The following is a 16,548-nucleotide window of genomic DNA, read 5'->3' as shown; positions in this document are numbered from 1 at the left end:
ATTCAAGGCTTTGAGTGCCAGAGTTATTTCTAAATTCTTTTACAGTTAAAACATATATTTTTTAAGGCTAGTGTAATGTGCTTCCACCTTTCAACAGCTGATTTTTCTTTCAAATATAAAATTTATAAAAGGATGGAATCAATTCAGAAGAAATAAAACCAAGTACATTACCTGCACCTTGAAAGGTTCAAATGAATTAATGGGATGTGTTAGACCATATACAACTTTTTCCTTTTCTGCCTCAAATGTTCCTGGAAGATAAACAATAATGATATGATTTTTGACTTTCTGTGAATGAAGGAGCTAATTTAATTTTTTAAATGCTCATAGTTTTTACTTACCAAAAATTCTATCCCATATAATAAGAGTTCCAGCAAAATTTTTGTCTATGCAATAACGATTTCTGCCTATGAGACAAAATATTTAAAAAAAAATTTTTGAAAATGGAAGTTATACTTTTTGAAACAATGATATTCCTAAAAATATCTTTTCACTGACAACACTAGACTTTATTTGCTAGTAAACTGAGTATTTATTTTCCAACTGATTTTACTAAAAAGAGCAAAGACTTCCTTAAAGCCACAGATATTTAGAATTATCCCAGATTTCTAAAAAAGCATCGTTCACAATTTTTCTGGTCTTTAAAAATCTGGGATAATTCTAAGTAATTCTTTTTTTTTAGGACTATTAAAGAGTAATAATTAAAAATTAAATGGTCCAGAACAAAAGGCAATATGAAATAAGATAAATATCAATAATATACGCATTTTTTTTTTGATGTGATCTTTACACCTTTTCACTGCCTCTTTTCCAGGAAGAAAATTTTCCACTTACAGTAAGACTTTCCTATTTTTTTCATCACAAAAGACATAAGTAAAAATTAAGTTACCTTTGATTATATTCATTGACTCATAACATACATGATATTTTAATGCCCCAAATAAATAATAGTTTAAATTTAAAGAGTTGGACATAGTTTACTAATTTAAAAAAAATAAATAAACACAATCATATCCACATGATTGTAAATCAAAGGAAAAAGAATATTAATCCACCAAGCCACTACTCCAATAAATTCAACTGTCTCCACGTGTCCTCATTTCTTTACACATCTTCTGTACATGCAAATGTACACAGGAATGTAAAGGTACAAGGAAAATTCTCCCCTGGTACAAAAGTAGAGTGGGGCTGGCTACACAGATCCACCAACTCATTGCCACACGTAGGCTAAACAGTGGCCCCCAGTTGGGTGAGGGAGCACTTTGAACCTCAGGGAATATGTGGCAATGTCTGGAGACACTGTTAAGAGTCATAACTGGGAGGGGATACTATTAGCATCTAATACGTAGAGACCAACATCTTATAATACACAGGGCAGCCTGCACGCTCTCCCCACATTCCCAAGTGAAGAAGTATCTGGTCCAAAATGTTAATAGTGCAGAGGCTGAGAATGCCTGATATAAAGCAACATGCATGCGAAGGTGCTCTAAGGCCAAACAGGAAACTAGCAACTATTTCTTTTTCAATGTGGACATGTTTTTCTCCAGTCCTTGTGTTTCCTTTAATATGGAGGGAACAGCAAGAGCATAATGCTCTTGACCTCTGCACCAACTCAGTAATAATTCCCTGTGGTGGAGGTATGACTGTGGAGTTTGGAAGGGGAAACTGCACATGTGCAGCAGGACCCCACCCTCTCCCCACCTGGAGGAGCTTGTGCTTCTGCTCTGCTCCCTGTCCCAGGGAAAGGGACCTGCCCACCTTGGGAAGGCAGGCCTGACGTGTGCCAGTACTACTGCCTGTGATGCCTGGAAACTTATAAAAACAGAACAATAATATATATTATTTTCTTACTAGCTTCCATCTCTCAAAATGGCATTTGTGAGATTTATTCATGCCATTACATGTTATAATAGTTTGGACATTGTCACTGCGATGCAGTTCTCCATTACATGAATAGTCTACAGTGTATCTGTTCTATTGCTGACAAACATGCGAATTATATTTTTTTTTCCTATTACCTAATACAAATAATGCCAATATGCACACTCTTTACAGGTCTTTTGGTGAGCAAATGTAAATACTTCTGTTATTTCTTAAGTTAGTGTCTTCAAACCTTAGGCACTAGTCACATGGGATTTTTTTTCTTTGTCAGGAAAAAGCAGTGTATGTTGAGTTTGTTCATAGAATTTAGGCAGAAAGTGAAGTGTTGTTTATTAGGCTTTCCTTAAATACCAACAGTTTTTAAGACCAAGACACTATGACTGTACACAGGAATGACCCTCAGCATGGGGTCAAGGAGTAACTTTCAACAAGCTCCTCACAATATGAAGCGTGTACCCCCTCAGCTGGTTAACTCCTTTTTCCATTACATCTGAGGAGAGCTAAGCAAAAAGGAAATTCAAAAGTCAGCTATGGAGAGGATTTTGTTTTGTTTTGTTTTCCTCCAGTCCTTTCTTTATAGATGAGGTTTGTCCAGGTACGAAGGAAGAAGCAAATGCCTATTTGCAGTGTGTGGTGACTAGGTTGGGTAATTGTGCTGAAGTGATACAAAATAATAATGTCATTTTTCAAGAAATGAGGAAGGAATGAAAGAAGAGATCGAATTTCCTCACCATGATGAACCCTATGATGGCTAGGAGTATTAAGAATCAGTTCCAAAGGACCAAGGTTATCGATGACCTGTTTAAAAGAAAAGGAACATAGTTATTAAATTATATATAATATTTAAGTACTCACATTAAAATCCCATATGGGTTAAGAAATATTGCTAGTTCCACGGTTGGCATCAGAGTCCTAAGAAGGTTCTCTATCTTCTGGTGTTCATATAAAGATAACAATTAGCTCATCACGATATTCTAAGAGACAATATAGTATAGTAGTGAGGTTAAGAGTAGTGAATTGACTGCCTCAGTTCAGTCCCTGAATCCTCTATTTATTATTATGTGGTATTGGGGGAAATTACTTAAGCTTTTTATAAGTCAGATTCCTTATCTTTAAAATGGAAATAATAGTATCTACATAATAATGTTCTGAAGATTACAAATGTTAATGTATTTAGATACTACTATTGCCAAGGCATACTTCTTTAAGTTTCATGTCATTTTATGTTCTTCACCCATCAGCTATGTCTTTGATGACTTATGTTAACAGAGCATAACTAGGCGAAGGGAAACCCAGTATTATATTCGTTTTCTGGAGTTGGTTTCACCCAATAATCAATCATGCAGTAACTTAGTATTGCAGTTGCATTACGGTGATCCTTGCTTATTCAAATAGACTCCTAAATGTTCTCTTACTGTACATGCCCCATCTTCCAGTCCATTTCTGAGGCACGATTCAAAGTCAAATATGTAAAGGGGCTTTTTTGGAATTAAAGACCCTTTAAAATCACGTCTATTATTCTCTAATGTTCTCTCTCAACATTTCTCAGTAAGAACCCCCTATGCCAGAGTCTGCACACTCTAAAGAGTGTAGAAACCAGGTAGTTACCATAAATTAGAACAGCAGGCCATATTTAAGATATCCATTATGTCATACAGTTAATATTGGACAATGTGGGAACGCTTTTCATCTCAATTACATTATTCTTTCTTCCATCAACCATGGCAGATAACAGTCTTTTACTTTTCTTTAATCACAATCTAAATAGATCTTTTAGAGCCTATTTATGACAAAATCAATACATTGATATTTTAAGAAATTACTCACCTTTAAAGTTAACTTCCATTTAAAGGATATATAAGGAATAAAGTAATATGTTAAATGCTACTTAAGGGGAAAAATAGTCACTGAAATAGTAACACTGACATGAATTTGGCAACAAGTCAGTGGTACGAGAAAAAACAGGGAGCTGGGACTGCTTCAGATGAAAAGATATTTAAGATACATACAACCAAACGTATTGTGGGGATCTTGTTTAGATACTGATTTGAACAAACCAAATATAAAAGACATTTTATAGGCAATGAGAGAAAACTGATTATAAACATAGTATGACATGATAAAAATACTGTTTTATTAGGAGTTATGATGGCATTGTCATTGCATGAGAAAATGTAATTGTTTTTTAAGAGTTGTATAACTAAAGTATACGTGACATGAGATCTAGGTTTTGCTTCATCATATTTGGCAATGAAAAGGAAAAAGAAAAAAAGAATAACTGATGAAAATGAATCAAAATCATAGTGTTTTTATTGAAATATAGTTGATTTACAATGTTGTATTCATTTCAGGTGTACAGCAAAGTGATTCAGTCATACATATCTATTATCTATTATTTTTCAGATTCTTTTCCATTATAGGTTATTACAAGATATCATAATGATTTTTAAATTGAAGTTATGGAGCTAGAAACATTCATTCTATTATTCTACTTTTCTGAATGTTTTAAAATTTTTAAGACAAATTTAAATAAAAGAAATTACTACTCTAGTAATATACAGTAATGCTCAGTTAGTTGGTTGAAAATATTAATATTGATAGAGCCCTATAGTCCCAAACATACATCTATGTTGTAACTCTTTATATAGCAGGGTTTAATACTTTTCTGGCAACCTCTGACACTGAAACACCCAATTTGCAATTGCTCTGCAGACATGCAGAGCCGCAGGAGCCACACGGTCCTCAGCTTGTGGGGTCCTGCACGTTCCTGAAGGAGAAGCAGCAGCAGCGCTGCCACATAACAATGTTGCATCTCTTCATAGGGCAGGTGTCACCAGCATCTCCTTATTAGACTCACTGCACACCTGAAAGAAACAGTCCTTGCCTCCTTCCCTGCTGCCCAGCTTCTAAGGGGTTCTCGGTTTCCATTACGGTACAGGCATGCAAAGGATGCAAATGTTTGCAATGCAGAGGATATGTAATATGTTATCTCTCTCTCTCTCTCTCTCTCTCTTTCTTCTTGTCTCTCTTTTCTAATCTAGAGTTCTATAGCCATTTTTAAAGTTATCCATAAGAAATGTATTATGGGATCCAAACAACAGACTTTTTTTGTTGATCCATTAAGACTTTTTCATTGATTCATACAACAGAACTCATTTATACATGAAAAAAATCTCTGCAGTTTTTAATTTCAGGAGTTCAAAATACGGTGAATATATAGCCCTTATATCAGACCACAGTCCTGTGAAATAAGAGGCAAAAATATTATCCCACAAATGCACTATTAATGACCAGAAATTGGGAGGGGAGTAAGTCGAAATAACCCTTAATTTTATTGGACTACATTGCTTTGTACTGGTGGAAAAATATTTGTTGAGAAGAAGAATGGTGACGGATAGAGAACAAGAAGGGGGTTTCTCAGCAGTCAGGACATTGAAATCTGATGCTCTGCTCAGGCTTTGTATCTCTGGCAGAGAACCAGATGGGAAAGGAGAAAACCATTTTATCCTTGTTTGTGTCTTTGGTGGCTAACATATGTTACAAAAACAGACAACAAAAGGGGGTAGAGGAGACTACACTAACTGGTTTCTGCTACCCAGATGCATTTCTAATCCTTGGTCCCGGCGTGTGTGCAGCCAGATTTAAAGCCCCACAAATGGTAAGTGAATTCAGATGATTGGAGCCTTGGCTGCGGGCGTTATTTTTTTAATGTCAAGTACTTTTCCTCAAAGAAAATCTTTTGCTTCTGCAGGCTAAAGCATGGTGATATCAATATTGAAAATTCCTTTTTTTTTTCTTTTTTTAGTAAAATGCCAAGTATAACACAGGCAACCAGAGTTAAATTTCCTTGTAGTGCCTATGAGTACCTTGGAGCTGGGGAAGACCACCTTGGTGTGGGAAATGATTCATCACTCAGACAGCCCAGTCAGAACCTCTCTTGTAGTAAACCCTTCTGATTCAAAGTCATGGAGAAGTAATTAATAACTAATAAGAGCTGAGTGGGACGACTTATCACCCATTTTTGCAAATTCAGTCATTTAGAAATTCAACCACATCTAGCTTTGAATCACTTCCCGAAAATATTTTACTGTGAACATAACTGGAGCTATTCTCATTTTTAGAAGTTATTTGTCTTGCTTTTTTTTTTAGATTTAGATGAGTTAATTTAAATTATAAAATTTTAGAACATATAGAGGACTTAAAAATAATATAGTGCAATACTCTATTACAAAAAAGCATAAAACTGAAGCTCGGAGAAGTTAAATTACTAATCCAAGTTTAAACATCTTAGAAGAAGCCCTAAAGTCTTCTCAGTTTCAACTCAGTAATCCTTCTATTTTTCTATCATGTTGCTTTATGAGATATAGCACTTTTTCCATCAAATAAAAGAAATCTAAATTTTTAGAACTTTAACGGGAAATGATAACTAAGTGCTTTTTGACTACATTTCAAAATGAAATCCAGTTATTTAGAAAGAGCCCAGGAATTTCAGCTTCTACATTGCGCTCATCGTATTTTAGGCACTTCTGGGGCTTCTTAGGTCTCTAAAGCAACGGTCTGTGTCTTGTAGCCTGTAGTTTTCTATCAGGGTTTTATAATCTGAGGGCCATGGATGTCTAGAAGGGCCATTTATGGGCTTCAAAAGGCCAAGAACACCCTGAAGTGTCATACCAAATTTTATGAATATGTGACTATGGGTATTTTCTTGGGGAAAACTACTATTTTCACAATATACTCAAAGGGGTACATAAGTCCCCAGAGGTTAAGAATCAATGTCCTAAACAGAGTGCTTTAGGTTGTTGCCTTTGCCCTTCTTATTTATATTGTGTTTTTAGTTTCTGTATTATTAAAACTTGGGTGCTAATTTCCCACCCAATCTTCACGGACAGTAACTTTAACATTTTTTTCTGCCTATTTCGTGAAATCATTGTTTTCCAAAAAGATTGTTTCTTAAGCTGCTTTTACTTGTTTAATAATAAATTATTAAAAATAAATAAATAATAAAAGTAACAATTTTATAATTATAAGCTCCATCCATTCTATTGATTAACCTTTATCCAGCAGAAGTGCTCTGGACTGGATTTGCTGGAGTGGTCACAAACTCCTTATTTCTCTCTCCACAATTTATGGTGGATGTAGGGAAGAAGAGTTAAATGTAAAAGTAAGAGAACAGGAACCATGAGTTTCATCATGTCATTTCATCATGTCATTTCCTCTCATCAAAACTAAAATGAACTCAAATAAAAGGATCTTCATAATGAACTAAATAAAGTCCAAAACATCTGGAATTCAAAGCCGTTCACATTTTTCCTCAAGACCAATCCCAATGCTCTTACTTTTGCCTCTAAGATCTTCATGTCCCATCCTGACCTGCTGGAATCATGCTCTACCTCCAAGACCTAGTTTAATTTTCCAAGCACTCTTCTGGATTTTTCTAAAGGGAATTTTGTTTTCCTTTCTCTGAGTACATATCAAGATACCACTACTTTTTATGTCGGTCTGTCCTATGTCCTAATTATTTGTGTTCATTTCTGTGAAGACAGAAACTGGGTCTCACCCTTCTCGAAGTTTCTCACAGCACATACAACATTGGTTTGCACATAGTGATTTCTCAGCAAGATTATATTGGGTAGATAAGTCAACTTTACTGCCCTCCACACTTCTGCCTTTATAGTAGTGGTTCTTAAACAGGGGTGATTATGGTCCCAGGGGACTGGTGGCAATGTCTGGAGATATTTTTGGTTGTCTCAGCTGGGGAAAGTGCTATTGTATCTACTGAGTAGTAGGTTTTAGTGCCGCTAACCACCCCACAGGGCACAAGACATTCCCCGAAAATAAGAGTTATCTGGGAAGCAGCCGCATAGCACAGGGAGATCAGCTCGGTGCTTTGTGACCGCCTGGAGGGATGCGATAGGGAGGGTGGGAGGGAGGGAGACGCAAGAGGGAAGAGATACGGGAACATATATAACTGATTCATTTTGTTGTAAAGCAGAAACCAACACACCATTGTAAAGCAATTATACTCCAATAAAGATGTTAAAAAAAAAAAGAAAAAAGAGTTATCTGGTCCAAAATGTCAATAGTGCCAAGGTGGAGAAACTCTGTGTCATGGGTGTGAATGTCTTACTGTGCTCTAGTCTTGTGTAGTTCAGGAGGGAGGCTCTGTATAATTTCTGTCTTCTAATTGGGAAGTTGGAGGAAGGGGTGCATTAGGGAATGAGCCTGGTAGTTACTGCCAAGGCTAGAGGCAAAACATGAGTCTGGAGTGTCCTTAGAGTTTAAAGCCAGGAAAGTGAGTCCAAACATAATTTTTGTTTTAGTGAGGTGAAAAATTAAGACAAATAACTAAAAATAAAGGGGCTAACAACAACAATAATAACAACAACAAAAAAAACACACACAGAAAATCACAGAGGCTAGATGATGAGATAATTGAATTATGATAATCATCGGCAGCTGAATTTCTTGAATTACCTTTATGCTCTCTTAGCACCAGTTTGTGTGGGCTTCAGTTTCAATGAAATGAATCAGAAATAGAAAATATAGTTTCCATGTCATCAAGTGCTTTTGAAAGTTCCTTTGAGAATTCTCATGACACCCGCACCCCACCCACCCTCCAGCTACACTTTGAGTGAGCTGGATAACTTACAAGTCTAGAAGAGTGATGACACCTTCATAGTGCGTAGGTTACCAGCCTGAAATCATTTGGCTTTGCAAATTGATAAACTAAGTACACGTGGTAAATCAAATATTTAAATGTCTATTATGAACCGATTGCAATTAATTCTTTCCATGATATAGTTCTCAGAAGTTTTCTCACTACCTTACATTACATGAAAAACATACCTCAATAGGTCTTTCCAATTGAAACTGAAAAATCACTTACAGTTGAACTCTATAAGCATCAAAGTAAGTGTTTTAAATTAGTGTCTTGTCTGAAATTATTTCTTATAAAAGTAACTTAGTCCATTCTATACATTTCTTAATTAGTTTCACGTATTCTTCTGATTGGGAAACATGGGTTAGATTTTTATAGTTCAGTTAAGAATACAGAAATAATTACCGGATGGTCAAGTTGGATGACAAGATTTCCTTTCAACAAAAGTGATTAATTCAAGAGAAAAGTATTTTGTTTGTCTGTATTGCTTAGAAAATTGCCTCGTCTCACCTCACTTTGACTATTGAGGATAGGGAAGAGACTTTCTAAATCTAATTTTGAAAACTCTAATTCTATTTTTTCCCCAATTTTGGAATAATATGTGAATACCGTATTACATTTCTACCCTGCAGTTTTTCTATCTGCAGACTGGCACCAAAATGCTAAAATATATTATTGAAAGGCCACAGAAATCCTTATAACAACTTACTTTTAAGAAAGAAGGCATGAGCTTATAGTTATTTGTAAAGTTCTTTCCAAATAAGAGATGCTTACAAATATTCACGCACCCTGAGAGGAAAAAATTATAATAGGGAAAATATGTCTTAAAAAGCATGTGTTTTACAGAATTCTCATTATAAAAATGAATGTGCTAACAATATGATAAATGCTGAGGGGCGACTGGGTTGAGGGTGAAGTGAAATGAAATCTCCGTAGCAGAAAAATGCCTGCATTCAGATGAGCGTAGGTTACAGTGATGACATTGACTCTAAGTAATCAAGACTTCTCCTTACAGCATCATGCGTGATTGATGTTCCAGAGGGACCCATACCACTGCAGGCCTCTGGGTTTCACTGCATCAGTATTTAAGGGAAATGCTAAGCCAGCTCCCAATACATTTATCATCTGATATAAAAATCATTGTCATGTTATATTTAACTAAGAAACATATGCTTGAAGTGCAGACTAAAAACAGCAAAACTTTTCAGGTAAATTAGTGGCAAGATTCAGTGCAAACCCAAACTAAAATTAAATGGACTAACAGTTATATTATGATTACTTACCTTTTTCTTATCTAATTTTCTTTCTTTCTTCCTTCTTTCCTTTTTTCCTTCCTTCCTCTCTCTCTCTCTTTTTAACTTTTTCCTTCTTTCTTTCAACTATCTATCTATCTGCCTTTCTACCTATCTATGTATATGTCTATGCATGGGTGTTTTTGTATTAAAAATTTGGAGAATCTTTTATTTGGAAAGATCTTTATAATTAACTATAGGCTCATGCATATCTTTTTGAAAAGTAAGTGATTATCAATATTTCTATGACCTTTCAATAATGCCTTCCAGTATTTTAGTCCCATTTACAGATTAAGAAACCTGAAGGACAAAAATATTAATGTATATACATATATTTATTTCTATTAAATATATTTATTATATATATACTAAATATTAAATACAAACTCAAATACCAATCAATGACAATTTTAGGTACCAAACTACCAGTAAGGGTTTTCTATTAGGGTTGGAAATAATCTATTTCAGAGGATTAAAACCTGTATTTATAAGTCCTTATCAAAGTCTTTTATTAAAAGCTACTTGCAGAATAATCAGAGCAAGAAGTCTCTTGTCAGGGATTCCATTCATTCTGCAAACATTTATTGAATTTCTATGAACTTTACTAGGTTTTAGAAGTAAAAAGAAATAAAGCGAGATGCAGGTACTTCACATAGGAAGCTTATTTACAGCCCAATGGTCTCTTCAATGGAAAGGTAAAGCTATTTCAGAAACAAAGCTTTTCTAAAAACTTATCTTTCTCGTAAAATTTTGTGATTTTGCGGGAAGGATGAGAAAATCATTCTTTTTTTTGTCTTGTTTTGTTTTCAATTACAATGCACAGCAGAGACATTTGAGCTTACAATAAATTTGAATATGTAACTGGCACAAGAGTTATTTAACAAGAAGCAAATTGAGTTCCTTTTCCGGGTCTCAAGCTGAAAACTACCCTTAATAGAGATATATGCTTTTGCTTAGTTTTCTATAGTGCTGCTTTGCAAACAGTCCCATTGCTTGTTGCCAGAGAATGCTGTAGAGAATTCTCCCTTGTTCATAAACTTCATCTGACTGTATGGAAATTAAAATAACCTATGTGGGTTTCATTTATTCAATAGGTATTTACTGAGTGCATATTTTATGGAAAGTACTGTGTTAAGATCTTTTGAAAGGTCACGGAATAAAACAATGGAAATTACAATTTATTAGCAGGTAGTTTATTAATTTAAAGGTAGAATGAATGACAATGTTAGATTTTTATTGTTTGCATATATATATTTATGTACGAATAGGTTTTTCTCTCAAAAAAAAATCTATAGCAATTCCTCACTTAAAGTTTTAGAAAAAGGATAAAATCCATAAATACTACAAGTCAACATATTAAAATAATTTTACTTCTTGTTCTGAATTAGTTGATCTTTAAACACCCATTGTTTTCCTTATTAAAAACTTAATCAATCTGAACAGTTATGGATAAATTTATACTGTAAAGCATCTGGTGATGAAATGTAAAAATAAAATCTTAATTATACCCCCCACTAGATCTGCTGTGTTAATTCAAGACAACAGATTCAAGTATTTAGACAGATGGTAGTGGAGGCCATATTAGCCTCTTGATTTCTCTACAGGGAAGCAAGAGAAAGCAGAGCTCTTAGGATCTGGGCTTGTCTGCCTACTTTCACACTTTGAAATCCTCGACAAATGCTGATTTATTCACAGCCAAATGTTTTCCTATCTGATTAGGCAGTTTTCTACTTCAGTAAGCATGTAATATGGAGGTAGCTGAATTTCCACACTAAGGAGTGAAAAAACAATATTTATAGTTTGGAAATAAAACAATCTGGAGGAATCAGGACTGTTGGGATCATAAAGAGCTTCATAGGGAGTAAATTTTTGATAAATCCATACCACAGGGTTAAAGAGTTAAAAGCTTGGTTTTAAGAAGAATGAGACTAGGCTATGTTTATACAATAAACAAGGGTTTTAAAGAACTGTGTTTGTAATAAATTACCTTGAAGGCTGACTCTTGTCACTTATGATTGTATTATTCCTCAAACAAGAGGTGGACAAGTTAGCATTCTATTTGAATTCATCTCAGCTTACATTTTGAGTAACACTTTTAACTTTTCCTTAGAAAAATGAATGTAAGTAGCTGCTGAATGTGTTCCTTCAAAGGGAGGTGGATTCCAAGTGACTTCTATAAAGCAACACCAATTAAATTGACCTAAGAAAAATGGGAAATATTCATAAGCATAACTATGTAAAACTTCATTCTTGTGTAACATCATTTTATTTTACCAATTTGGTCACTCAGTGAGAAAAGGAACCACATTGTTATTAGCGGTAGTAACATCATGTTCAAAGAAGGTAACTGACAAACAGAGTTTAGGTAGTTCTTACACAAACTCCAAATGTTTGACTCATTCTAAGGCTCAGTACATTGTATCTGTCATGATGATCATATTCCCAATTTCAGTGTCGCTTTTACATTCATTAATCAACAAATGTCAGTGATTACTGACCATGTACCTGGCAGTTGCTAAGCATTAGATATAAATCTGCATTTTAATGTTTACAATCTCATAGGTCAGATCTCCTGTCACTCATTATAAATTTTAGTCTGTTAAATATTTGTAAATACCAATTGCTTAAAGTCAAATATCATAGCATGATTTCTCAATTAGTTGTTTGGAAGCTACAAGTATCTGTTTGTCATAAATTAATTTGTCCTGTTCCTATTTGCATATTTTCCTTCTAAGGACAAGCTAAAGGACAACTTCTCCCCTTGTCCCTCAGAATTTATTAAAGATTTATTTATTTTTTAACTGTACATCATGTCTTAGTCAGTTTGGGATGCTGTAACTAAATACAATAGACTGTGTGGCTTAAACAACAAACATTTATTTCTCACAGTGATAGAAGGGAAGAAGTCCAAGATTAAGGTGCCAGCAAATTCAGCATCTTGTGAAAGCCACCTTCTTTCTGTATCCTCTCCTCTTTGTCTCTTCTTCTATGAGCACTAATCCCATCATGAGGGCTCCACCTTCAAGACCTGATTACCTCCTAAAGGCTCCATCTCCAAATACCATCACTGTGGGGATTAAGGCTTCACCATATGAATTTTGGAGGAACACAATTCATTCCACAGCACATCCTCTCTGATCCAAATCTTTGCCATGGGTACTCTCTTCTTGTTTCTCCTTCTGCTTCTCTTCAATATATACACATATTATAAAGAATCTGGTTAACATGACCAGACAAGACAATGGGAAAACAAAGAGGTATAAAACATAGTCTTTGTCTTCAAGAAGTTTACTGTCACCTCCTGCATTCATTGTGCTCAAACTTCATCACAACAATGTTCAGTCTAATCTCTTGGGAAGCTTGCTCAAGTTTCCTACTCTTGCTCTCCAGAGATTTAGATTCTGTGGTTCTCAGAACGGGACCATGATTCTATTTCTTGAGTAAGCACAAATAGTTCTGATGCATGCGGGTGACTGGCAACAGTTACACCTGCTTCTATTAGCTCTGTCTCTGTGTACCAGTTCCAATATGCAGGGTTTGTTTTGTTTTGGTTGTTTTTTTGCTTTTTCATAATTGCTATCGGTTGAAAGCGTATTATTTTCCAGACTATATACTTAACACATGTTATTTCATTAATCCTAACAACACTCTTATGGGGTAGGTATGACTAGTTTCAGTTAACAGATTTGGAAGCAATGTCAGAGAGTTTAAATAACTTTACTAAATGTCCACAGGCATTCATTCAACAAACATGTCTTGAGCTCCTATTAAGTAGGTACCTTTTATATTCTGGGAACACACTAGTGAAGAAGATGTACAAACCTCTAACAGAGCATAGACTTCTCTTTCATTATAAAACCTTATGCCATTATGTTTTACTACTCCCTTGTTCCTGAAATGTCTTTCTCTTCAATTCTGGTTATAGATTCCGATCTTATTTCTTGTGTCTGAAGGCCTCCAATTCCAATCCTTTCACAACAGATATTTGAATATGGTGATCTATGAATTTTTAAACAGTTTATTGATAATCTTCAGGAAACTCAGTAAAATTCTTGATATTTTGTCAAGTTTTTTCCTTTGGCAAAGAGTCACCAGAATCCAACAGTTTCTGGAAGGAGGTTGTGATCCTCAAAATGTTAGTAATAAAGTGTGCCAACCCAGGTCAGAAAACTGGAATCGCTCTTTGGCCCAGAGTAGCTGCTTGAGAAATATTTTTTGAACATATGAACTTCAAAGAGATTTATATATCTAATACATGTGGAAAAGCATTACTAATTTATACAAGAATAAGCAGGGTGGGGGTGAATTATTTTAAAAGGTAACTGTAGAACAGAAGATTTCTTCTAGAGAGAACATGTATAGGCTACTAGAGAGATCAAGGAGTTGAAGGTGACACCAGGATTTGATCTTGACATTGTCTTCAAGTAGCAATGGAAACAAAGAACAGCTGACTTGAGGTGAGAAGAGCTGAACTGGAACACGTTTTAGAAATGTCGACTCAGAGTGGTGTCAAATACTCCTATGAATATGTTAAGTCAAACATTCAAAAGATAGATCTTAAATCCATAAGAAAATTCATATTAGAGCTATAGACTAAATATGCAATTACTTGAAGACAACCTAAAAATGGTGAAGTAAATTAAATTCTAAGAAGGAAGAATACTGAGAGAAGAAAAGAGAATTGGAACCGGAAATTCAGGAAGAAGTCAAACAGAGTAAGGGAGTAAGGAGAGCACAAGTGCTGAGAAATGTCTCAACTTATTTCAAGAACAAAAGGTTTATGATACTAGGTACTATTGGAATAAGCACTGGATAGAAAAAAAGCATGAAAGTTGATTTTTGTTAAAATAAGTATCTTTCAAAAGCATATATTTTGAAATAGAACTTACTCATTCCCCCAAGTTCCGAAAGTTATGTAATCATCACCCTCAAAAATTTACACTCTATTAGGGGAGATCCAGCATAAGTATATTCTAGATATAAATACAAGTACGTACACACATATGTTTATTAATATCTAACACTAATAATTATTATCAGCAAGTTACAGTTAATTGTCTATTTAAATACTGGTGTTTGTTTTTATTAAAGTTTGTATATATTTATATAATATATGTACACATACACGTAAATAGATGCTCACATAATAGATGAGGGACACTTTCTGCTATCAAGGAACTCAGAGAATAATGGGAGAAGCAGAGTTAAGCAATAAATACAATACAGTGGTGTAAGAATTAAACTTCACCATTATTAATTGGATGCTTCCTATGTGCAACAACTGATATGTTATCTCACTTATGCCCTCCCAACAGAGCCCATGCTTTTTATCATTAACTGCCAATATGGAAATAGGACACGGGGTAGTGTCAAGAAAAGTGCGCTCAACTTTAACTAAGAGGTGAAAGAGTGACATTCCAGAGGAAGTGGTAATTGAGTTGCATCGTGGGGAATGTCTGGGAAAAAGGTATCACAGAGAGAGCCTATGCTAATACAGAGGGAAAAAATGTGTTGGGCATGCTTAGGGAGCAAAAAGCAGTGTGGTTTAGCTGGACCGGCTAACTAATGGAATGAGACTGGAGAGTAAGCAGGGTCATATTGTAAGGCTGCTAAAATCTATGTATGTATTTAAGGTGTTTGATTCTATCTTGGAGGCAATAGAGAGCCATTTAAAAACTTCTGTTGCTGATGTTTGTTTCATGTTGGGTGTGCCCTGATACTGCTTGGGTTCTAAAATGATCACCACAGTTGTATGCAAATATATAGGAGAGGAAAGAGTCTGCAGGAATAAGAAAAAAAAGGAATTTTGTAGTAATCATCTATGTAACATGATAAGAGCATAAATTAAGGCGAGGCAGTAGAAACAAAAAGGGGAAGAGAGATGAAAGAGCTGTTTAGGAGGAAAACACAACAAGTGTACAATGAATACCTTAAGAGAGTGACAGGGTGTGCTAGTAAAAATTATGCCAGAAAAAAAAAAAGGTATACATTGGGGCTGCACCAGGCAAACTGGGACATTACCAAGAGATGTGAAATCAATGATACAGGATTTCAAAGGAGGAAAGGAGAGAGAATTGTTTACCAGGTTTTGAGCCACAGATCTACTATAAACTAGCTGCAACAACATTAAACAAGTTCATCTCTATGTAGTTCAATTTCTTCATTTTGAATGGGGACAACAGGGTTGCATTAGTAAATACATTGTATAATCAAATAAGTACATCTTGTGAAATACTTAGCATAGTGACTGACACATGGTCTGAGATACATATGTGTTTGCTCTTAATAAAGGAAACACTTTATGGAGAACAGGGAACTGAGTTGGGCCTTGCAAAATGTATAGAATAGCAACATGTAGAAAATATAAAAAGGAGAGGCACTGCAATGATCATATATCAGATGTATTTGGGAAATGGAAATGGTCTAGTTTGACTGAATTGTACAGAATGGAAAGTAATGGGATATATACCAGGAGATCTATTTGAAAGGCAGTGCGTGAGAAACATAAAATGCAAGAAATTTAGACTTAACTCAGCAAGCCATGGAACATCACCAAATAATTTTCAGCAGGAGCAGCCTGAGAATAGATTAAATTTTAAGAGGGACAAGTAGATGTGTATGAAGTTCACACAGCAGTTTGGTACAGGTAACATTACAACTGAGCTCTGTCTCAAGTAACCAATAGCCATGATCTTTTCACTGTACCATATTGATTCT

General features: G+C 34.9%; 1 protein-coding gene across 1 annotated transcript in view; it reads right to left on the bottom strand.

Annotated features, from left to right (window-relative positions):
• Positions 1 to 16,548, bottom strand: part of AGMO (alkylglycerol monooxygenase) — a 374,037-nt gene that overhangs the window by 174,068 nt on the left and 183,421 nt on the right. Inside the window, exons 8-10 of the mRNA XM_082846263.1 lie at positions 2,613 to 2,679; positions 342 to 407; positions 172 to 251 (exon numbers count right to left, since the gene is read on the bottom strand). Coding sequence (XP_082702389.1) covers positions 172 to 251; positions 342 to 407; positions 2,613 to 2,679 — 213 coding nt within the window. The remainder of the gene's footprint in view (positions 1 to 171; positions 252 to 341; positions 408 to 2,612; positions 2,680 to 16,548) is intronic.

The sequence above is a fragment of the Leucopleurus acutus genome (assembly GCF_964270905.1).
Source record: "Leucopleurus acutus genome assembly, chromosome: 9".
NCBI lineage: Eukaryota > Metazoa > Chordata > Mammalia > Artiodactyla > Delphinidae > Leucopleurus > Leucopleurus acutus.
The sequence above is the reverse complement of the archived record's forward strand: the minus strand, read 5'-3'. Positions and strand labels throughout refer to the sequence as shown.